Raw genomic sequence first — 24,468 nt, forward strand, 5'->3', positions numbered from 1 at the left:
TATTTATAATGCATTATATTAACAATTCATAATGTATAATAAACATGGCTATAAAGTGTAATTCAGTGTAATTCTTTTTTATAAATATTTATAACCATGTTTATAATGCCTTATGAATACATTATAACATGTTATAAATGTGTTTATAGATGCTTACAAATGCGACATTCATAGAAAGTGTTACCAAAGTTTTTTCCTTCTCCTGCAAAGTTACCATTTTGGAGATACGAGGTTTTGTTCCAACAACAGTGGTATACTTAGCTTACTGCTATCTCAGTTAATGCTTTGGGTTTAAATATCCTTCATCCTAATCATAATCCTTGCAAATATCTAATGTCCGAATACTTTAAATATGTTTTTTAGTGAGTTGAATAGTCCATATATGAAGTTGAAGATCAGTAGGAGAGAGATCAGCCATCCTCATAGCCCATTTGTGCACCATAGAGAGGTCATCTAGGCACACGACCATATATCCTCTCTGCAGAGATCTCACAGTGGACTAAGTCAGTGAATGCTGTTACTTTCTGCCCAGATAGAACCTTGATCATTACAGAAAACTCTTTGTTTTGCAGGTTCTCTGATGGGCGACTCTTTGGTCATGCTTAGTCTATTCCCAGAATTCCCTGCAGAGGTGGTATCTTCTTTTGGAAAACGTGGAGAGTTTATTTTAGTGATGGATCAGTCTGGCAGCATGGCGGGGTCTTTAATGAGAAGTGCCAAGGTAATAGCGTTCGTTGAAAACAATGTATTTATATGGTTTTATATATGATGGTAAATGTGTTGCATTACAGATTAAAGTTATCAATATGTTGAGTTATTGAATAAAATGAATATGTGCCAAACTCATCAATTAAAGGGGCATTCTGCCCAGAACTACACTCTTGAAAAAGATGGTTCTTCAAGGGTTTTTTAGTAAAGAAAACGGTTCTACAAAGAACGCTTTGCGTGATTAAAGGGTTCTTTGCATTGTTAAATGGTTCTTCAGATTAATGGAGAGTGTGCTGTAAATGTTCTATATAGAACCTTGCGATATGCAACTACGCCCCCCCCTCCACAAACGATAAACACAACCACTGATGTGCCACTGATATAGAGGCTAATAAATACAGATGTGATATTTGGTTACTCAGTTACTCTTACCAGACGTACAGTATGTAGATACATGTGGATGGAATCAATGATGAGCTGAAATAACTCTGCTGTACATACCGTAATTACAATCTTAGAAGAGCAACAAAAAAAGGTTCTTCTATTGTCAAGCTTACAACAGAACAATAGAACACTTTTTGGTTCTATATAGAGCCATAAGAAACACATTTTTTTATTTAATATTTTGTTATTTAATTAATTAATTTCTCGTGCCATTCTGCAGGAAACTCTTCTCCTGCTGCTGAAGAGTCTTCCCCTGGGCTGCTACTTCAACATCTATGGCTTTGGCTCTGACTTCAAGTCCTTTTTCCCGTGAGTGCTCGGTGGTCACTTAGGTCATCATGGACCTCAGTTCAACTGGTCATCTATGAGATCATCTCTGAGCTGCTCTCATTATTATTTATTCACAGCACTGCTGTAGCTGGGTAGAGCAGATTTAGCATGAAAACTGTTGTTTTTAACTTATGGTAGTTTCAGCTTTGCTGATTCATGTGTCCATTTAATGTTTCCAGTAAGAGTGTGGAATATACTCAGAAGACAGTGGAACTGGCTGTAAAGAAAGTGGAGGCTATGAAGGCAGACAGGGTTGGTACAGATATTCTGAGACCATTGGAGCACATCTATAAGCGAGATCATCTTCCAGATCAACCCAAACAGGTACAGTGCTCCTCAATTCAAGAACACAGAAACGTTTGATCCGAGTTAAAGGGCTTATATCATGGAAAATGAGAAGAGTCTGATGTAGTATGTAAACACTGCTAAAATTTAGAAACATACCATTTGCTCCCCAGTATATATAGTCCATGTATGGGCTGCAAAAACAGCCTGTTTTAAATGAACTGTTTCTGTAAAGTAACAAAAAACAACACATTTACATTTATCCACCTATTCAGCCTACAGCAGTTTAGCCCCACCCATTAATATACACAGTCCAGTCACATAATTATGACCAGCTAATATCCAGAGTAACCACCATCTGCAGCACGGACAGCAGCTAGACGGGCTGGGAGTGACTCAATAAGGTCCTGGTAGGTTGTCACAGGTATCTGGAGCCAGGTTGACAGCAGTGCATCCCACAGCTGCTGGAGGGGGCGTAGGGGAGGATCCATAGAGTGAACACGGCAATCGAGGTGGTCCCACAGACGCTCGATTGGGTTCAAGTCTGGGGAATTAGGGGGCCAGGCTAGTACTTGGAAGTCTTGGTCATGCTCTTCCAACCAATGTCGGACATTTCTAGCCATGTGACATGTTGCATTGTCTTGCTGGAAGATCCCATCTGCCCCAGGGAAGACAATCAGCATGTATGGGTGTTCGTGATCTGCAAGGATGGATTCATACCAGTTGAGAGTGCCTTCCACCAGCTTGTGGCCATGAAGTGGTCATAATAATGTGACTTGACTGTGTATTTACACAAGCTTTGTTCTGATTGGCTGCCCTGTATTATTCAAAAAAGCGGTCTGAACGGAAACACTCCATTCAGCGTGAATGGGTGGGACTAACCAATGGTAGGCTGAATGGGCAGATACATGCAGTTGCACTGGTGTTTGTGCCATCAGCAGGTCAACAGGTACAACAGGTATCATCTGTCAAAAAGGCTACTTTAGCTGACGTTAATCAAAATTGGCGCATTTAACATTTATAGCAAATGACGCATGTTGGAATAAGCATTAACAGTTATGTATGGTTATGTCAGGTATCATGACAAGCTTATGCAGGTGTCATGTAGCCTTATGAACAGTACCCTACAGTAAAGTGTTACCTGTTTATTTCAAAAAAGGGGAGAAAATTTAGACATCTGTGATATGGGCCCTTTAATAAATCATGGCTTGTTTATATTTGGAGGCTTGTTTTGTGCTCAACAATGGAAATTTTCTCTTTTTACAAGGTGTTTCTTTTCACTGATGGAGATGTACCGAATACCAAAGAGATCCTGGACCTGGTCAGAACTCACTCTAGATCCCACAGGTCAGTTTATTCTCTTATGCACACATGAGACCACAGTCTGTTGTTTTAGATAAATGGTTGGTTGAACTGATACATTAGACTTGTTCACTTCCAGGTGCTTCACCTTCGGCATCGGGCAGTTTGCCGGCACTGCGCTGATCACTGGAATGGCCAGAGAAGGACGTGGCTTTGCCCAGTTCATCACAAGCAATGACCGACTGCAGCTCAAAGTAAGACTGGGCGTGGCTCTGTGTGCTTACACTGTTAGTAGAATATAAACAAAGACAAGCGCAGAGTGAAGATCATCTGTCCTTCTTTCTCTGTAATTCTGATCCGTCTCCTCTTTTCTGCAGGTGATGCAGTCCCTCAGCTTCGCCCTGCAGCCCTCTGTTGTTGACATCTCTGTGAAATGGACCCTTCCAGAGGGCGTGTCCATCACTGCTTTGTCTCCTCCCCTCAATGTTCTCTTTCAGGGTCAGAGGGCACTGCTGTACGCCCAGCTCACAGGAGAGGTGAGAAAGCTAAGATTTAGAACTCAAAAACTGTTTATATTTCTCAGTTTCTTTAAGTGTAGATTGAAAATATCCATTCTTTATATAACTGAAAACATATTGGTCCAAGAGATTTTACTATTTTTGTTTCTTAAAAGGGGAATTCCATAAAATTCTTTAAACTTTCTGCATAATTAAACAGTAAAGATGCAAACAAAGTCAGTGGTTTGTGGTTTGGTGTGAAATGTTCCATGGTAAAGAAACTTAACAAATCAGAATTGTTCACAGTGGTGGTGATAGGAACCAGGTGTCTGAAGCATTTAATGCAGAACGTTAGTACATGAAAGGATTTATCACTGTTTTACCATTATGAGCATTGCCTAAAAACTAACATCTAGGTTCAGTGGCCACTGTGGATAGCAGTTAAAATGTTTATATTTGCATTGTAGACATCATGACCCCTGGCCTCCCATCATCACTACTGTAAAGAAATCTGAGTTGATGGGTTTCTATAGCATGGAGAGTTTCACACTCTGCACTCTCTGCCTTCGCAGATACATTCTTAATCATGCATCCTTGGCAACATGCTTACATTAAGGCACTCATGCTTTGTACTAGCAAAGTGTAATATAGTACACATGAACAAAACTGTTACAATTTACATCTCTGTTAATATTTACACCAATCAGTAGATTGAGTGGATCAGACACAGCAGTGCTGCTGGTTTGTACATAGCTCTAGAAGAAGACATTCACTGAATTGGACCACAAAAACAAATGTACTGCACCTTTAACTAAAAAGCTTTTCTTTCATATTTACTAACCTAATCAGGTTTTGTCTGTGTAACTGTCTTAGAGCTCTGAGAACGATGAAGGAACTGTGACTGTGCACTACAGTCTGGAAGGACAACCAGTGACAAACCAGTTTACTTTCTGCCTTAAAGCTGCTGAGGACTCAGGGTAACACACATATGCGCACACACACAGATACACACACACACTGGATAATCAGTGGAACATTACGAAAACTGTTTAAAACTGCAATAGACCTTTCTTACAGTCACTGCATCGTCACATCTGGCCATAAATAGTAGCGATGACCTAGTATTTACTTCTGCCTGCTCTTCTGCCTGCAATGGAGGGTCACCGGTTTCCAGCCTCCCTCACAAAATTTGCACAAGTGCCGTCAGGCTAACTGGAGATGCTAAATTGCCCCTAGGTGTGATTGTGTGAATATACACTGATCAGGCATAACATTATGACCATCTCTTGTTTCTACGCTCATTGTCCATTTTATCAGCTCCACTTACTATATAGGTGCACTTTGTAGTTCTACACTTACAGACTGTAGTCCATCTGTTTCTCTGCATACTTTGTTAGCCCCCTTTTACCCTGTTCTTCAGTGGCCAGGACCCCCATGGACCCTCACAGAGCAGATACTATTTGGGTGGTGGGTCATTCTCAGCACTGCAGTAACACTGACGTGGTGGTGGTGTGTTAGTGTGTGTTGCGCTGGTATGAGTGGATCAGACACAGCAGTGCTGCTGGAGTTTTTAAACACCTCAGTGTCACTGCTGGACTGAGAATAGTCCACCAACCAAAAACATCCAGCCAACAGCGTCCTGTGGGCAGCGTCCTGCGAGCACTGATGAAGGACTAGAGGATAACCAACACAAACTGCAGCAGCAGATGAGCTATCGTCTCTGACTTTACATCTACAAGGTGGACTGACGAGGTAGGAGTGTCTAATTGAGTCGACAGTGAGTGGACACAGTGTTTAAAAACTCCAGCAGCACTTCTATGTCTGATCCACTCAGACCAGCACAACAAACACTAACGCACCATCACTGCGTCAGTGTTACTGCAGTGCTGAGAATGATCCACCACCCAAATAGTATCTGCTCTGTAAGAGTGAGGGTACATGGGGGTCCTGACCACTGAAGAACAGGGTAAAACAACAAATAATTAAATTGTTTAAGAGTAACAATAAAACATATATTCCTATTGAAGTTTTTACTTGTTAAAAATATAATTTGTGAGACAAACTAAGCAAAAATCTATACGTTTTTGGTTTTGTTAGATGTTCTTTACATATCAAACAACTGCAGCAACAACATTCAGAAATCAACTAAACAAGAAGAGCAGATTAAACAGCATTAATAGCCAGGTTTTTGTTTAGCTTTAAAGGGTTGATGTTTACTGAGCTGCTGAATTTACTCTGATAAGAAGTTTGTGCTGTAAGACTCGGTTAGCTTGTAGTTGCTTTAGCTTCTCTTTATTGTAATGTCCTTGCTTTGTTTCATGTCGGTTGATATTAAATTTATTATAGTCTTTTGACATATGAGGCACGTGCATTTGCTTTGGCTCTCAATGAAAAAAATATTCAATTCAAAATCACCAGTTCTCAATGTTAAGTTTGTGCTTTATGGCTTTAGTCTTGACTAAATGCCATTCAGTAAATCAAGCTGCAGGTCTAGTCAGAGAAGAAAGGCTCTTAAACTCTAACTTTATTACCACAACCTGGCACTTTGCACTATAATTTTATGGTACTACTGCCACCATCAGGTGAAAGGAAAAACTGCTACATATCAGCTGACGAGCCACTTATAACACACACTTAAAAAGACGTCAAAGGCCAGTTAAAATCTGCCTGCGGCCACATTTGGCCCTGGAGTTAGACTTTGTACATTATGTTTAGCGAAATTTACAACAGACATTTTTGGTATATATTTGGATGGTGTTTGTTCTTTGTCTTTGAACAGTGACAAAAAGTAGGTTTGGTCATTTTTGGACATTTATTTAATGAGAAATGGAGGAGAAAAAATCAAATGTCCACTGAATGCCCACTATAAAAACAGCAAATTTAATATAATATTCTGGGCTTCTTTGCTTTACATTTTATTTGTTTTGCCAAACTGTTGTATTAAAGCAATAGTACACTTGAGGTTGTGTGTTATCACAGGTAACCTCACAAGTGACGACACAACATCACTATTCGTCTTTCGGGTCCGTGCAACCGATTCACAGCTGTGATGTTATTTGTGATTACATACAAGCTTTATGGTTCTGTAGCTTAAATGTAATATAATATAATGCCATTGTCACTGTTGATATTCTGTGAAGGCTGGGATTTCATAGGCTGGCTGCTCGTTCCTTGATCCGATCTCTGGAAATGGAGGTGAAGGAAATGAAGGACGAGAGCTTAAGAGAAAAGGTGGTGGAGCTCAGTGTGCAGACGGGAGTGAGCAGCTCTTTCACTGCTTTCCTCACCGTCCACAAGGGCAGCGGACAGCCAGTGAAAGGACCACTGGTGAGGGATGCAATACCAGCATCATATCTAGAATATGGTACGTATGGTTCTGTGGTAGTATTAGTCTTATTCTTTAATATGGCTGTCTTAAATCATCACTGGTGCAGCCGGTTGGTGTCACTTAATTAGTTAAATGGAGAACACCTGTATGCAGTCAAGGGGTTGCCAGTGGTTGTAGTATAAATACACACGTATCTGAAAAGTCCAGGTTCTTGTGAGTCAGTGTTGTGGCATAACCTTCACCAGTAGTATTCAACTCTGGTCCTGGAAGCCTGGTGTCTGCATTGTCCTACTTAAAAACACCTAATAAACGTGGCAATTGTCAGCAGGGAAATCACCAACTGTGCTGGATACTGGTCCTCTAGGGCCAGAGTTGAAGACCCCTGCCCTACACTAGAAAGAGAACAGAACACTCTATGACAAGGTGCCTGAAAAGCACAAGTCAGGGGATATGATAGCTTTTCCAAGTCACTCAGTATTCCACAGAGTACAGATAAATATTCATTCATTGAATCTGCCAAGAACAAGCTGTGCACAAAAACTAAGTGACTGTTAAATTAAACTCACATGACCCCTATATATATATATACACACTCATTTTCTGTAGTTAAGTAATTTTTTGTGCTTAAATGAAAAATATTCTGATTTATTGTGTGTTCAGTTGTTCAACGCTGTGTTTGCTAGTCAGGTACTGGCTAGTGTTTTTTATTTCTACTGAAAATAAGCTTAAATTGTCACTACCGAAACATTTGGTAAAATTTTGGCAGTGTTGTAATTGTTGTTATTGATTTTTGTTGTTGTTATGATTATCAGCTAACACATTGGCATCTGTCTCCACACCATTATGAGTATTAATTCCTGTGCTATGCATTTCTTTTAGATGAAGAGTATGATTCACATCCCAGACACCAAGGTAGATTCCCTCAGCTGTTGAACTCACGTACGAAATGATACCAGCGCTTACACTGGCACATTTATACTGCTTCATTATTTTATATAGTACTATTTTTTCTGTCTCTTCAGGAAAGCCCCATGAACTCTTCATGTAAGTTTAAAAGCCACACGGTTTACACATCATTCAATAATGCAGTTAAATTCAGCACTAAGAATATTCTACCAAATGGAAATAAGGGTGTGTTAGTACTTGTACAGTTCCCGCTGGTCTGGACCAAAGCAGAAAATGATTCACTGTATCATTTTAGTTCTGATTCATTTAGCATTCACACTGACTTATTTAACTACAAACCAAAATATTTAAACAAAAGTCATGGAAGTAAAAAGTTGTAAATGATTGGGTGGATTTTATGATGTACATTAACTGTGATAATGTCCACTGGACTTTATAAATCATGCTGTTCTGTGTTCTATCTGGGCCTGTAAGTTTTATTTATGTCTTGTTTTGTCTGTCTTGTGATATTAGAGCAATGAGCCCTGAGACTCCCAGTGTTACTGCTGTTTTGCATGATGCCAGGCAGGGTGACATCCCTGTAACAGCCTCGAGTGTCTTACTGCTTTTACAAAACTGAGAAACGTTGGTGCCTTAATACGTAATACATAATACAAGTTGTTACCGAGTCAGAGTTTATGAAGAGATGATAAACACAAGTAAGTGTCAAAACAAGATTAGACTCGTCTTTTACACATACGATGGTTCTTTGGTCCGTATTGTGCTCACACTTCAAATGAATCGCTCCAGAGTTCGTGTCGAAGTGAACCAACACTGACCTGGACTGCGTTTCCCAAAAGCGTCGATGAGAGACCACTGTGGTAACCGTGGAGAGACAGTGTTCAGAATGATAGTGCCTCTATCGTTTATTCTTTGTAGTTGTTTTGGCAAAGGCACCCCTTCTCAGGGGGTCTTGGCATGCTTGTTTGGTGAGCACCAGCGTTTGGATGGCAGTTTTCTCACTTGCTGTAATGAACCGCAGTAACAGAGCAATCGCACCAGGCTTCGTTTTAATTGTACCAAATCTGCCAGTTCTGAACGCACCCTAAGAAACAAATCTGTCAAAAGTGGCTACAGGGGTGTTTTTCAGTGGTTGGTTTAAGCCCCTTAGTTCCAGTGAAGGGAAATCTTAATGCTTCAGCAGACCAAGGTAATTGGTCTGCTGAAACAATTCTGTGCTTCCAACTTTGTAATAAAGGTGGCTACACAATTGCCTTAACGAGCAGGCCTTAGTTTGAAAGGGAGGTCATGTTCTAAATGAGGACTCATCTGAATAAACCTCAATGGGCCCTTTTCACAGATAGTCGTGATTACTTCTTTAAGCGTTAGCAGGGTAAAACTCACGTCCGCTCAATATATCTACTGCAGAAGTGATGACAAAATGTTATAGTAGTGTACTATAATGCATATATTCCTGCACTGCCATGACAAACAGCGAGAATAAGAAGTGGATGGAAGCACTGATTTAACTGTAAACAGAGCTATAATGTGTGGGACAGCCTTGTCTTGACTGCAGTCTGCTGCAGCTTCTTACATCAAGCAGTCTCTGTGTCTTTGTACAACATGCCAGCGATTTCTGTAATAATTCTGTTTTTAAAAGAAAGAAGAACTTTTATATGTAGCATGAATTTGATGGACTCCGTTTAAATTAAGCTAGCTAAGCTGGCTAGAAGCTACTGCTAACAGTAGCTATTATCCCAAACTAGATTACCCGGCTCACATAAAGCAGCTTTCTTTTGTACCCATCTTTAAAAAGGTAATGAGGCAATAAACCGTCAACGAAATAATTCCTACATGATCAGCTCGGTACAAACAGCTAACGTTAGCTGGCCCATTATGTCAGAAATCTTACATGGCTCTTCTCAGATCACAAACAACTAGCTAATCTAGCAGTGCCAGAAAATGGAAATCAAGACGCCGCAGCATAACCGCGATGCTAAGATACGAGTTAGCTAGGAGTGGTGTTTTTGATTGAGCAGTGAAAGGTGGATGTTTTCTGTAGTGCTGCTTCAAAAATCGCCATGAAACTAAAATAAAGATGCTGTTTGGCAGATCGCTAACATAGCTAGCCAGCTAGATTTAAAGTTTGCTACTCATATGAAGCTGGAGTTCCTTAAACTGCTAATGGTAGACTAGCTAATTAGCACCTGTAGCCTGCTAGCCTACCATAAGCTAAAGGAGAGTTTAAACGAGGTCTGTAAAATAGAAATTCACATTTTAAAGTTTTAGTTTGTGTTTATAATAGAGAAATCGCTGCTATGCTGTAAATGTGTCACAGAACCTGCTCCACGTTAGCCAGCTGCAGCCAGCAGCTAATGAAAACTAGCTTCCTTGTTTGGGAATACAGATACAGTTAGCAATGGCCTCCAGCGTAGCTAGCTAGCTACAGCTAAATAAAGTCTTTCAAATTCATACTACATATAAAACTTCATTCAAAAACAGAAATATTACAGAAATCGCTGGCATGTTGTACAAAGACAGAGAGACTGCTTGATGTAAGCAGCTGCAGCAGCAGTAAACAGGGCTACGCCAAATACAGATGCACACATTTTAGCTCTGTTTATAGTTAAATCAGTGCTTCCATTCACTTTCTATTTTCACAATTTGTCATGACAGTGCACAAAAACTAACATATGTCTCTGACATAATGGGCCAGCTAACGTTAGCTGTTTGTACCGAGCTGATCATGTAGGAATTATTTTGTTGACGGTTTATTGCCTCATTAGCTTTTTAAAGATGGGTACAAAAGAAAGCTGCTTTATGTGAGCCGGGTAATCTAGTTTGGGATAATAGCTACTGTTAGCAGTAGCTTCTAGCCAGCTTAGCTAGCTTAATTTAAACAGAGTCCATCAAAGTCATGCTACATATAAAAGTTCTTCTTTTTTTGAAAACAGAAATATTACAGAAATCGCTGGCATTTTGTACAAAGATACAGAGACTGCTTGATGTAAGAAGCTGCAGCAGACTGCAGTCAAGACAAGGCTGTCCCACACCTTTTAGCTCTGTTTACAGTTAAATCAGTGCTTCCATCCACTTCTTATTCTCGCTGTTTGTCACGACAGTGCAGGAAAACTAAAATATGTCTGTTGTAGCTCAGTGTTTGAGCATTATTGTACACTACTATAACATTTTGTCATCACTTCTGCCGTAGTTGTATGGAGCAGAAGTTAGTTTTACGCTGCTAATGCTTAAACCAGAAGTAATCGTGACTCCCTATGAAAAGGGCCCATAAAGACTTAAACAGGACTTAATAGGACTTAATCACATTCAAAGAGAGTGAAGCACTTTCCTCTCTGAAGAAATGCACAGGGGGGCTGTAGGCTTACTTGGGCGACACCTCCTGAAAATCTCTGTAAAATATCTTTTTATTGTGATCATAGTTTTTTTCAGACAGGGGTCATGAGCCTCCTTCTCCTCCTCTTCCCACAGACCATCAAGATACCATTCCCCTGAATGTGAATATTCAATCAGGGCATCAGCTTCACCACGTAAGTCACAGCATCCTCTTTTAAACAAGTCAGAGCTCAGAGCAACTGTCCTCTAATTATAACCCCATTTCCAAAAAAGTTGGGACGCTGTGCAAAACATAACCAAAAACAAAATGCAGTGATGTACGAATCATTTAAACCCTATATTTATATTTGGAAATATAACAAAGACAACACAAATATTAAAACTGCAACTGAAATTTTCTTATTTTTTGAAAAATATATGCTTATTTTGAATTAGACGCCTATAACACATTCCAAAAAAGTTGGGACGGGGGCTACAAAAGGCTGATAAAGTTGTGTAATGCTATAAAAAACACCTGGTGGTTAATTGACAACACGTCAGTAACATGATTGGGTATAAAAGAGCATCCCAGAGAGGCTGAGTCTTTCAGAAGTAAAGATGAGGAGGGGTTCACCACTCTGTGAAAGACTGCATGAGTAAATAGTGCAACAATTTGAGAATAATGTAAAATAACAAAGAACCTTTGCTTTTCATCATCTACGGTACATAATGTCATTAAAAGATTCAGAGAATCTGGAGAAATCTCTGTACTTAAGGCACAAGGCCAAAAACATTTCGCTGAATGCAAGTTTAAACTCTAAAATGCAAAGAGGAAATCATATATAAACAGGATCCAGAAATGCTACCACCTTCTCTGGGCCCAAACTCATTTAAAATGGACTGAGGGGAAGTGGAAAAGTGGTCTGACAAATCAGCATTAGAAATTATTTTTTTAAATCATGGACACTGTGTCCTCCAAGCTATAGACCACTCAGCTTGTTATCCGTGCACAGTTCAAAAGCCAGTATTCATGATGGTATAGGGGGGCATTAATGCGCATGGTATGGGTGATGGGAACATCTGTAAAGGCACCATTAATGCTGAACGATATATACATGTTTTGTCAACATATGCTGCCATCCAGACAACGTCTTTTTCAGGGACGGCCTTGATTATTTCTGCAAGACAATGTCAAACCACATTCTGCATGTATTACAACAGCATTAAAAGAGTCTGGGTGCTAAACTGGCCTGTCTGCAGTCCAGACCTGTCACCACTGATAATATTTGGTGCATTATTAAATGAAATATATGATAAATGAGATAATAATAATAATAATAATAATAATAATAATAAATTGATTAGAAAGTCATTGTCATTGTTGCCTTTTTGGAAATAGTCATGGAGAAAGAAGCTACTACTGGTGATAGTCTCCTCGTCTGGAATCTCTGGAGTGAATCTGGAGTCTATTAAGTTTCAGAATGGATTAACCCTTAAAATCCAAGGCTTATTATATACAGATATTATAATTCAGTAAAGACAGGGACTTCAATGCAAACTAGTTGAGATGGTTTAAGGTTATAGAAGTGTGTAATAAGACTTTGGGCCTGCAGCTGTAATAACCCCTGGCAGATGTTTGCAGTCCACTTACTTGTTACAGTTGTACAGCTGTTGGTCTTCTGTTTAAGTTTTCTAGGAAATGACCACAAATGTTAATGTCTAAAACAAATGAGTGACGCTGTTTCTATCCAGCCCAGTTTTGGACGGAAGTAAATTTAAGTAGGTACTGGGGTGAATTTTAGTGTTTATAGGTGCTGCTCCATGCTTTTATTTCTGTCTGGATCTGCTATTTTGGTAGCTCCCATCTAGAAATAGATACAAATTTTCTAAGCGTGTACTGTCTGACGTTAGGAACAAAGGTTTTTGACCACTGCTATTTGCCATGTTTTGTCTCCTAGATTCATAGTTTTCTCTCCATGTATTCATATCAGAGATACTTCCTGTGTCCATATTGAACATCAAACTAAGGCATGATTTGATAACTGGAGTACCTCAAACATTTTTGTCATATACTAGAGTTTGAATACTTTGCAGATTGAAGTCTGAATACTTTTGTGTACGACTGCCAACAAATGACGTTTTCTAAATGAAAATAACAGCAAATCTTAGTGCACAATTTCTATTTATTTGCATCTGAGCTTAACATTCTGGAAAAAACATAAACCATAAGCCATAAAATTTGCCATAAGTTTTGCACAGGCCATATTTTATGTTTTATGTTCTCCCAATATGTTAAATTCAGTGAATGAAGGTAATTGTGCATTAAAATGTCCAAAAGTCTGTTCTCTGTAGAGGATGTGTTGAATTATGTTCAATTAGAAAATCAAGATGAATGGGTTTTGATGAATCTATGCATTCAAACTCCCAGAAAATAGCATGTTTCAAATTTATAGTAGAATGTATGGACTTATCTTACTGTGTCCTTCAGCCTGGCTCGCTCTTATTTATGTGCTTCACGTGAGTGCTGTATTTCAGGCACCAAGAGGGTGATTAAAATAAGATTAGTGTGAATTCTTTGACATAATCTTCATCTTGAAAATATATCTGTCTGACTGCTGTGAACATTCGCTGATGACATTGCTATGGGAAAACGATGTTCTTAAATATAAAATGTGTTTGTGTATTTGTATTTACATCAGACCGTTCCGCCCAGAAGGACCCCTACTTGGATCTGGTTTCTCTTCAGAAAGCTGCAGGGAACTGGGATTTGGAGGCCAAACTCTTCGATGTGGTTGGCAAGACAGAAGAGGAACTGGCCAAGCAGAAGCCTCCACAGGTTTGTCACAGACAGTGTTACTGTGTTATAACAGCTTTTACAGAGGTGTGGACTCGAGTCACATGATTTGGACTCGAGTCAGACTTAAGTCACGAATTATTGATTTCAGTCTCGGAGCTCAAAGTGAATAAAACGTGGAAGTATGTCTGGCTGCAGATGGGACTCTCTACTGTCAGCAACTTTTCATATAAATGCATTTGTTTATTAGCATAAATACGACAGAACTGCATTGATAGTATAAACAAATCAGCCATAACGACAAAACCACCTCTTTTATCTGCTCCACTGACCACATAGGAACACTTTGTAGTTCTACAGTTACAGACTGTAGTCCATCTGTTTCTTTGCGTACTTTGTTAGCCCCCTTTTACCCTGTTCTTCAGTGGTCAGGACCCCCATGGACCCTCACAAAGCAGGTGCTATTTGGGTGGTGGATCATTCTCAGCACTGCAGTAACACTGACGTGGTGGTGGTGTGCTAGTGTGTGTTGTGTTGGTACGAATGGATCAGACACAGCAGTGCTGCTGGAGTTTTTAAACATTGTGTCCACTCACTGTCCACTCTAATAGACACACCTACCTTGTCAGTCCACCTGTTTGAAAACTCACTGCTGTGTCTTATCCACTCGTACCAGCGCAACACACCGATTAAATGGACGATTAGTATAAAAACAAGGATTAAATGTTATGGCTGATTGGTGTATATATTCAGTTTGAAAAAAGTCATGAACAGTTCATTTTAAAAATAAATAAATTATATTCATTTTTATAGTTCACATTAAGTCATACTGTGTCCTAAACCACATCCACAAGTCTGCACCACTTTAATGAAGACCTGGCTGCAGCGTTGAGAGAAGTTTTGAGGATGTATTTACTGAAAAGGTTTTGATGTGTTTGTTAGAAATGTGAGCCTCGTAGCTCCAGCACTAAAATACAGAAGTGAAAATTGAACTATTTGATCAGCTTCTGCAGTTAAGCCTTCAGACCCAATAATTCTAGAACACTCTTGTGGATTTCATAGAATTTTCAGGGCCAAATCTTCTTCGTGCTTGAATCATGGTAAATCACAGCCTCTCCTGGCTTGATTTTATCACTGTTACTCGCAGTTAAGTGTGAAAAATACCTGTGAGGAAAAACTGTTAACTCAAAACAGCTATTTATGAACATTTGGGTATATTTTGCAACATTCAGCTTCATGTTCATCAAAGTAACTTCCTTATTATGAAGAGCAGGTGTTGCCTGAATAAAGATTTAACAGTTTTCTTCTCCAAACTTGTTAAAAGCACATGTTGAAAATCATTGAGGCCAAAGGGAGGTTAAAGTCCTAAATAGTACTGACTTTACACCAAAGGGAATAGAATTCATGAGCTTTACATTCTCAGGCTAGTGCTGCCACACATATTGTCACAAACTTGATTTTCTAATAATAAACCTGTGTCGTTATTGGAAACTGCTAAAGAAAATATACTCATTTGTACATTCTGAAAACATTTGCTAGTTGTAGCTGTGCACATGAAAACAGTACTAAAACACACACTAGAACAGACTAACCAGAAAAGACTTTTATTTAAAGTTAATAAAACATATAATACAAAATCTACAATACAGTGTCTGCTAAAATGAAGCATCATGGTGATCCTGCAGCTGTGTGTCTAGTCACTCTCCTCATCACTGTCTGAGCTTCTCCTCTTGCTGGGGCTGTCGTCCATCTTAGGGCTGTTAAAGGAGCAGCTTGGAAACACAGAGGTGTGAAAATGGTCTATTACAGTGTAATTAAAAATCCAGTCTGCTACTTATTACTATACTGTTTGTACAGTTTTTATCCACTGGTTGTTGTTGTTCCTGTTGTTAACAGGATGAGTCATCTACAGTTTTTACTTGATCAGTATTCTTAAAGTACCTACAACACTCAGAAATGTGTATTGTGATGTTATGATATCAATAGCATACCGTCATATTGCTCATCCCTGCCATCCAAGTCTGCTGGAATCCCCTGCAGCATTAATGGCCCCACTTCCATTGGCTTTCCAGGCCAGCATATCAGACAGAGGTTGATCCCTGCCAAACTCCGTGTTAAGGTAAGCAAAGGCCTGGGGTGATCTCTGCCTGATGGTGAGATCACTGGGGTCATCAGCCATTTGTCTCCTTAGTTCGTCATCTGCTTCAGCAAAATCTGGGACTTGCAGACTCTGCATCAGTTGGATTCTCCCAAGTCCTTCGCATGGCCTCTTGGGAGGGGTCTGTGAGGTTTCCCAGGCTTTCCTGATGATGGCTCATGACAAAGCTGTTCCCAGCTTCAGAAGAAGAGTGTGGTAACTCCACGGAAACCCTCCTGTGCTCGTTTCTGTAGTCCGGATTCCCGTTGCCACCATCATCCTCAGCATCTTCCAGCACATTTCTTTCTTCGCGCACCTGTTCCTCCTCACCGAAATACTCAATCAGAACTCCAAAATGTTCCTCCTCAAGCCCCTGTTCATCCCTCAGATCAAAGCCAAACACAGCTTCACGGACATGTTCCTCTTCATGCACCTGTTCCTCCTCACCGAAATACTCAATCAGAACTCCAAATTGTTCCTCCACATGCTCATGTTCTTCCCTCAGATCAAAGCCAATCATAGCTTCACCGACATGTTCCTCTTCATGCACCTGTTCCTCCTCACCGAAATACTCAATCAGAACTCCAAAATGTTCCTCCTCAAGCCTCTGATCTTCCCTCACATCAGTGCCAATCATAGCTTCATCCGGATGTTCTGGGATCAAAAGAGGTGGATGGTCATCCTCTCTCTCAGGGTTGATGAAGACAGGAGGCGGAAGAGGTCTACAGTTTTCGTCCTCCTCCTCCAGTTGCACTTCAGGCACTGGGGCCAGGGGGCCTCACTGGAGGCTCTCATGCAGACCAGGTCTACAGACTGGAGAGAGATGAAACATCATCACATATCATTCAGTCTTTACTGTTATTTCTCCAAGCAGAACATACTGTTAATTTGGAAGTTGTCTGTTGAGCAAATCGCATCTTCCTGATTTAGGTTTATGTTTTTAACATACTTGGGCAGTGAACCCAGTGCAGGCAAATGACTGTAAGCATTGTTAGTACAGAATGTAGGAAATTATGTTTTTTAACACACTAAGAAAGCCGTTGCTGATCAGGCACCTTCGGTTTAGGTCAGCTTTTATTATTGGCTATTTAGGTCGTTACACAGGATACATGAGTTACTGTAACTTTTCAAATAGGCTTCTTTCACCCCTTAAATAGCCAGGGCTCACCAGCAGGCCCACATACTTATTACACCCTTCTATAACCTAAGAAGAGCTCAACCAGTTTGCATTAAAGTCTCTGTAGTACTAGATAATAATATGCCTTAAAATGTAACACGACTGGGATTTTAAGGTGTTAATCAAAACTTCAGACTGACCAGCAACACCACAGGTTGGATTGTTTTAAACTAAAGTATTCCTGGATCGCACTGACTGTCGAACAATGCAGTCAGCTGGCCTGTGCACAGATTTTTGGGAGTAAGGGGCTCGAGAGAAAACAGAGGACAGGAATGGAACTGAATTTAATTTACAGCACATTGTAAACACCTTTATCAGAAGAGTTTCTGAGGAAAGCAAACATAGGACACTTTCCCAAAGCATAGCATGCAGGCATATTTATCCAAAGTGGAATTGAACCCCAGTCTTCAGTATGTGGGTTTTTGGTATTAACCAGTACCCCAACTAACTGCTATGTGCTTAAATAACTTGTACAGCACAAGTAACAGCTCCCTCTCAAAGAGCTCAACAGAATCTCAAAAAACATCACTTTAAGGTCTCCTTCTTAACAGTTTAAGAACTTTTAGCAAGAAATCTATCAATGCCATAGTAAATAAAAACATATCATTTGTTTGTAAGCTTTGAAATGTGGTATAAATGGATTTATGTGATGCTTTAATAAGAGCTTCTCTAACTTAGTTACAAACTATTAGTAGACCCAAATAGTAGATTAGTAGACCTGAAACTATATTAGTGAAAGGTGAACAAGTAATAATTATCTGAATTTACAGAGACTAAACATGGTAGTAAATGCAAGTAGTCACATTTATGCTTGAACACTAATTTTACAGTAACTTAAAAAGCAGTTTTCTTAAATTACGGTATTTCGCTGTATTTAGCTGTAAAGTCAATTCTTTCTAACATGGAAATATTATTTTTTAGCACTTACTGGGTGGATACTAAGAATGAATGTTTCACTCATTTATGGTCTTGCAAATTCATTAATAAAGATCTTTGGGAAGTTATTTCCAGGTGGTTTGTAAGCATTTGCTTACTAGAATTTTCTACCATGTTTAACCATTATGAATTCACATTTATTGAATTAACAGTTCACATTCCTTGACTAACATATCACAAAAGTATGTCAAGTATGTTTGCAACTGAAAGATAATGAATTAACATTTAACATTCATATTAATAAACAAACAGTTATGAACTAGTTTACCACATTAACACATCTAACAGTGTTTGTATAATTGGCCCAATTCCTGCTTACATAAGTCACCAACGCTCAACCCCATGGTCAGTCACTCCCAGTTCAAACATTTTAGTGCGTACATACATACCTGGACAGTCGACCTGATGCAGGTGAACGACTGGAATCATTTTTCAGTGCAGAACGTACTAAACGTTATTAATTTAGTTTGTTTTAACGCACTACAAAACTGTCCTCACTTCGACTCTGCAGCTTAGATTTTGGTCATTTGGTGCTGCTGGGATTCTATTCTATTTATTACCATGGCAACATAGTGACGTCATAAAGGGTTCTATGACCAGTGGTGGAAATAGGCCAGAACACCAGGCCTATATCTGTTATATAGATATACCTGATCATGTGCACCTCAGATTTTGTCAGTTGTGACCTGATGCATGTGAACAGTTTATTTCTTGGAGCCATGGATGCTGCTGAAGTCCAGGCACACAACAGATTTATTGATGTATTTAATAAAACTGTAAAGAATAAAGAGCTTAGTTTTACACCTTAAATGAAACATCAAAGCTTTCCTTTGATAATTATTTTATTTCTTGGCACTTTCCCCCAGTTTAGTCATGTCCAACCCCACCTGCTTGCTAAGTCTCCCCCAGGTTCATGATACTACCACAGCTAGGAGGGTGAAGGCTAGCACCTGTTTCCTCATTTGAATTGGCAGTAATGCATCATTAAACAGCTCAAACACTTGGAGGAGAACATTAACAGCCAATTGTATTACATTAACTAACAGACGTTCATATTAGCTACCATCATGCTAAACGATTGGGGAGATGATAACCATCCTGCCCATCCAGAGGGAGCGAGGACTCCCACCCTGGAGGGCTGTGGTATCACTGTGGATCAAACTTGTGATGTCCTGATGATCAACACATTTAGATGGTTGTGCCAATGTGGAACCAATCATCCATTTTCACCGGTGACTCAGGGCTTGACTTAAGACTTGTGTTAACCTGAGACTTACTTATTTTTTGTAACTCAATGAGTTGTTTCTGCCTTTGATTTGTAATAATTGATTTGTAATAATGTAAAAGTTATTCATACTGTGTATATCGCTGCTGTCGGAAGAAAACCTTGTATCTCTTTTTTTTTGTTGTTTTTTTCAGTTTTTGACATAATTTGAAAAACCTGTTTCCTTTTACATTGTATGTAAATTTCGTGGTGAATGGACCAAAAGAAACAGTTCAAAATGAAGTCTGGTTCCATTGACTCACATTAAAAGTAAAGGAGGTTTTTTCCTTCTCCTATAAAGTCATCAATTTGGAGATACAAGGTTTTCTTCCAACAAAAGCGATATATATGCTCTGTGCTCACAAGAACAAGATGAACCTACTTGGATAGAAAACAAAGATTTCTGAGGTTTCAGTGCATCGTTTTTGAGAGTATGGGAGGGGTTACGAACTTAATGCAGGTGAGGGATAACAAGGGGGGTGGAGCTAAGGTGAAAAAATGGGGGAAAAGGACTGACTTTTTTTATTTCATTGTCATTGTGTTATATGTTGAGCCAATAAAATGAGGTTACTGTAGTGTGACTGCAAACAACTGTAACGAAAGTCCTTCACTTCACTGAATGCAATAAAATGTCAAATGACAAAAAAAAAAAGTTTCACCAAAACAACAGAAGAGTTTCATCAGCATTTGTAAAAGCCTTGACTATTGATCATGACTGTTGAATTGAAATGATAGATATGTGTTTTTGATGGTGATGTGCAGGTGGACAGTGCAATGTGGGCCACAGTTCTGGCTCTGATCTGGCTTTACGGCTTCAGGACGGCTGAACAGGAAGAGTGGAAGTTTATTGCCATGAAGGCCACATCCTGGATCCGTTCTCAGAAAGGTCAGAAAACATCATCAATAAACACAGCATAGAATACACCGATCAGGCATAACATTATGACCACCTCCTTGTTTCTACACTCATTGTCCATTTTATCAGCTCCACTTACTATATAGGTGCACTTTGTAGTTCTACAGTTACAGACTGTAGTCCATCTGTTTCTCTGCATACTTTGTTAGCCCCCTTTTACCCTGTTCTTCAGTGGTGGTGGTGTGTTAGTGTGTGTTGCGCTGGTCTGAGTGGATCAGACACAGCAGTGCTGCTGGAGTTTTTAAACACCTCAGTGTCACTGCTGGACTGAGAATAGTCCACCAACCAAAAATATCCAGCCAACAGCATCCTGTGGGCAGCGTCCTGTGACCACTGATGAAGGACTAGAGGATGACCAACACAAACTGTGCAGCAGCAGATGAGCTATCGTCTCTGACTTTACATCTACAAGGTGGACTGACGAGGTAGGAGTGTCTAATAGAGTAGTCAGTAAGTGGACACAGTGTTTATGTCTGATCCACTCACACCAGCACAACACACACTAACACACCACCACCACGTCAGTGTTACTGCAGTGCTTAGAATGATCCACCACCCAAATAGTACCTGCTCTGTGAGGGTCCATGGGGGTCCTGACCACTGAAGAACAGGGTAAAAGGGGGCTAACAAAGTATGCAGAGAAACAGATGGACTACAGTCTGTAACTGTAGAACTACAAAGTGCACCTATATAGTAAGTGGAGCTGATAAAATGGACAATGAGTGTAGAAACAAGGAGGTGGTCATAATGTTATGCCTGATCGGTGTATTTTAGTCATTATCCCTGTTATATTAAGTGTCGACAGTTCTAAGCAAACTGTTGTGCAGAGACTCATCTACCAGCATCATGTCATATAATGGTTGTGGTTTATGTCTTATGATGATGTGTTTCAGTGGGGAACCTGTCTGAGTGTGTCCAGGCTGGAAATGCTGTGCTGGGGTGTCAGGTGGAAGAAGAGTGTATGACCTACATCTGTCCACGACACTGCCATTACTACCATTAAGCTCACACTCCCAGACCCATTCTTGTTGGTGTCATGCCTGCTAGAGACTCGTCTAGGGTGACAGACTACATTTCCCAGCATAACCTGGGAGATCACGTGACGGCAGACTTCCCTATGGAGTCGGAATCCCTCGTGGACTCCATTACCCTGATGTGACCAGTGACGATCTGCCTCGCACCTATCAGCGTTAACAATCACCTGAATTCTGAATATTTTCACCTGTTTTTGAGTCATATGACTAGTGTAGTTTAATATATTAGCCCGGGCTTTAGCTTAGGATCTTTGCGAGGTATTGTTTCTCTCTTGAACTTACTGAGCGTTTTCTCTGGTTTGCTATACTCTGTTTTGACCCTGATCTCGTTTTGTTTGACTATGTTTTTGCCTGCTCCTTTTGTACCGTTGCTTGTTTATTGGATTCATGATTTTGACCTTTTTGCCTGCCTTTTTGACTCTGCCTTTTGTCTCGCCCTCTGAACTTGTTTGCCTGTGGTGATGATCACCTTCGTGATCATCTATCGCCTTTTGGTTTTGACCCACGCCTGTACTTCAACTACGACTTTGCCTAGTGTTAATAAAGCCTGTACTTTCACTTTTATCTGCCCGCATCTGAACCTTGCTGACAGGTTACAGTTGGAAGTAGTTTCATCAGTATTTAAAGGGAATTTACTGTTTACAGACCATTCGGCCAAAGTAGTTCAGAGTCAGAGTTTCAGACTTTTAAATGACTCCTTTGGCTTTGAGTGACTCTGTACCTTAATAATGTTATTTATCAAAACAAATGATTGAACATTCCATTTTGTCACTAACAAAACAATCATGACACAACAGAAACTTTACCAAATGTTCCAGTAGTGACTGTTTCAGTAGTGACTGTTTCGGTAGTGACTATTTTGTTGTACTCATATTTTGAAGTTATTTTGAAGTAAAAACATTTTTCTGCAGTTTTAACTACAATAATCTATACATGACTATGGATTATGTGAATTAAATGCATAAAGAAAACAAATGCCAAATAAATATTATAAAATATATAATAAAGTTGTTGTTCCCAGGAGTCGTGTTACTGGTGTTACCGCGTAACAAAAAATCTCTTATTTTGAAATAAAAGTCACACTGATGACATCACTTGACTTTTACCTGTTTTCTGAGGATCTATGAAGAAAAGCACATGGTGAATCCACCGTGTCTTTCAGTTATCAGAGATTTTCTCATTTAGCTCATGATTTCATATGAAGCTTTTAGCTGAAGTCACTGGTGTGACCGACTTTATTCTGAGGTAATTGTGAAAAAAAACAGAATACAAATAGATTAAATTCCATATTTTAGTGGATATTCCATGATTGACAACATGTGGTTTGATGCTCTGTAGCAGCATTCTGTAAAATGCATTTTTCATTAAAAATGTCTTTGGTGTTTCCTTTATTATGTGTAACACCAATGAGGATCAGTAACACCAGTGACTCCTATGGAGAGATAGAAAAGTACTCCACCTATGAACTAAAACTCTGTTCAGTAGTGATATGAAAACAGCAGCATTTAAAACTCATAATAAATGTAAATCTTTCAACCGAAACATCTTTACATAAAACACTTTAACTATTAGACAGCCACCCTATAGATGATGAATTGTGTATAAATAGCTTATTAATATCTCAGTGAATGCCTTGGGTTTAACTAGATCATATAATTCTTGTAAATATCTAAGGTCTAAATATTTATTTATTTGTTGCATACTGGCCTTACAAATGACACACATTAAATTTTAAACACATAAAATCTTTACTATGTCAGAAAGATACATGCAATATAAAAAGGAACAAGACGTATGTTGATTCAAAGTGTTTGCGAGATTGGAACTGGTGTAAAATATTGCTTTTGTTCATCTGAACTATTCGCTTGCTTTGTTTCAATTGAGGTTTTTGAAGTTTTTATATGACTTGAGTTACATGACTATTATAACCATTATATATATATATATATATATATATATATATATATATATATATAATGGTTATAATTTGAAAATGTTTGATTCTTCGATTTTTAATTATTAGGCCTAAGTTAATCTTTTTTCCACTTATGTTTTAATGACTTAAAGTGTCGTTACTGGCCCACTACGAATTACTGCTTCCCCCTGAGTACAGGCCCGAGGACCACTAGAGGGTGCTTTGTGGCCCACCGGTGATCCATGTCCCACAGGTTGAGAAACCCTGGTCTAATCTGTTTGATTAAACAGACACAACACAACGTCACAAAACATCTGTTTACACAGAACCAGTGGTGTGTTGAACACTCTTGATCTGTGCCTGCAGTACGTGGATGGATACAGTATTAAAGTCATATTAGACACATAGACATATTAGATATATAGACAGATCTCCTGTGTGCTAATTTGACCAAACAGCCATTTTTAATCCATTTGCTGGCTGTTGTTCCTCTAACATAAACATGCTGAACAGACATTTTGGGGCCATTAAAAGAATTCTCTTGGATGATGCACCCAGACCCCTCCCCAGGTCAGGCCTAGCCTCCCAGCCAGGAACCTCTAGTCACACCCCTGGTGAATTAGTACATACCGAAAGTGGCTTGATTAGATCATAAAAAAGTCTAGACGTCTAGACACACTCCACCCTTATGGAAAACGTTTAGTATCAAATATAAAAAAACAGCACACTTGGCGTCAGTATTACAATAGCAAGTCTGCAGGCAGAATATTGTGCAAGGAATTCAAGTTGAAGTATTTACTGAAGGATTTACTGAAACACTAAAACATACACAATAAAGCACATTACAGGCTTCAAATGTCAGAGTTTAAACTAGTGCTGCCATCAGTGTTTTACCCAATGTGGGAAAGGTAATGTTCACCAACGTTAGCTTGGTGTTTGTCTTTACGCTCTCCAAGCTGGGACTGACTTCCTTGGCACTGACAGTAAAACATGTTATTAACAATATTTATAATGCATTATATTAACAATTCATAATGTATAATAAACATGGCTATAAAGTGTAATCCAGGGTAATACATTTTTATAAATGTTTATAATCATGTTTATAATGCCGTATGAAGGCATTATAACATGTTATAAATGTGCTTATAGATGCTTACAAACGTGACATTCATAGAAAGTG

The 24,468-nt window shown here is 39.3% G+C and overlaps 1 protein-coding gene across 2 annotated transcripts in view; it reads left to right on the forward strand.

Moving 5' to 3' along the window:
* Nucleotides 1–22,153, forward strand: part of LOC118817992 (von Willebrand factor A domain-containing protein 5A-like) — a 31,368-nt gene extending 9,215 nt beyond the window's left edge. The window contains exons 7-20 of one of the 2 annotated variants that reach the window (XM_036585068.1): nucleotides 573–721; nucleotides 1,373–1,461; nucleotides 1,662–1,806; nucleotides 3,035–3,114; nucleotides 3,209–3,323; nucleotides 3,447–3,605; nucleotides 4,440–4,543; nucleotides 6,707–6,930; nucleotides 7,774–7,806; nucleotides 7,917–7,938; nucleotides 11,269–11,327; nucleotides 13,812–13,948; nucleotides 20,183–20,306; nucleotides 21,230–22,153. In XM_036585068.1, coding sequence (XP_036440961.1) covers nucleotides 573–721; nucleotides 1,373–1,461; nucleotides 1,662–1,806; nucleotides 3,035–3,114; nucleotides 3,209–3,323; nucleotides 3,447–3,605; nucleotides 4,440–4,543; nucleotides 6,707–6,930; nucleotides 7,774–7,806; nucleotides 7,917–7,938; nucleotides 11,269–11,327; nucleotides 13,812–13,948; nucleotides 20,183–20,306; nucleotides 21,230–21,339 — 1,550 coding nt within the window. In that variant the 3' untranslated portion in view covers nucleotides 21,340–22,153. The remainder of the gene's footprint in view (nucleotides 1–572; nucleotides 722–1,372; nucleotides 1,462–1,661; nucleotides 1,807–3,034; nucleotides 3,115–3,208; nucleotides 3,324–3,446; nucleotides 3,606–4,439; nucleotides 4,544–6,706; nucleotides 6,931–7,773; nucleotides 7,807–7,916; nucleotides 7,939–11,268; nucleotides 11,328–13,811; nucleotides 13,949–20,182; nucleotides 20,307–21,229) is intronic. The other variant, XR_005008057.1, reaches the window with a different exon arrangement.
* Nucleotides 22,154–24,468: the final 2,315 nt, after the last annotated feature.

Source organism: Colossoma macropomum, unplaced genomic scaffold (genome assembly GCF_904425465.1).
Source record: "Colossoma macropomum unplaced genomic scaffold, Colossoma_macropomum, whole genome shotgun sequence".
Lineage (NCBI taxonomy): Eukaryota > Metazoa > Chordata > Actinopteri > Characiformes > Serrasalmidae > Colossoma > Colossoma macropomum.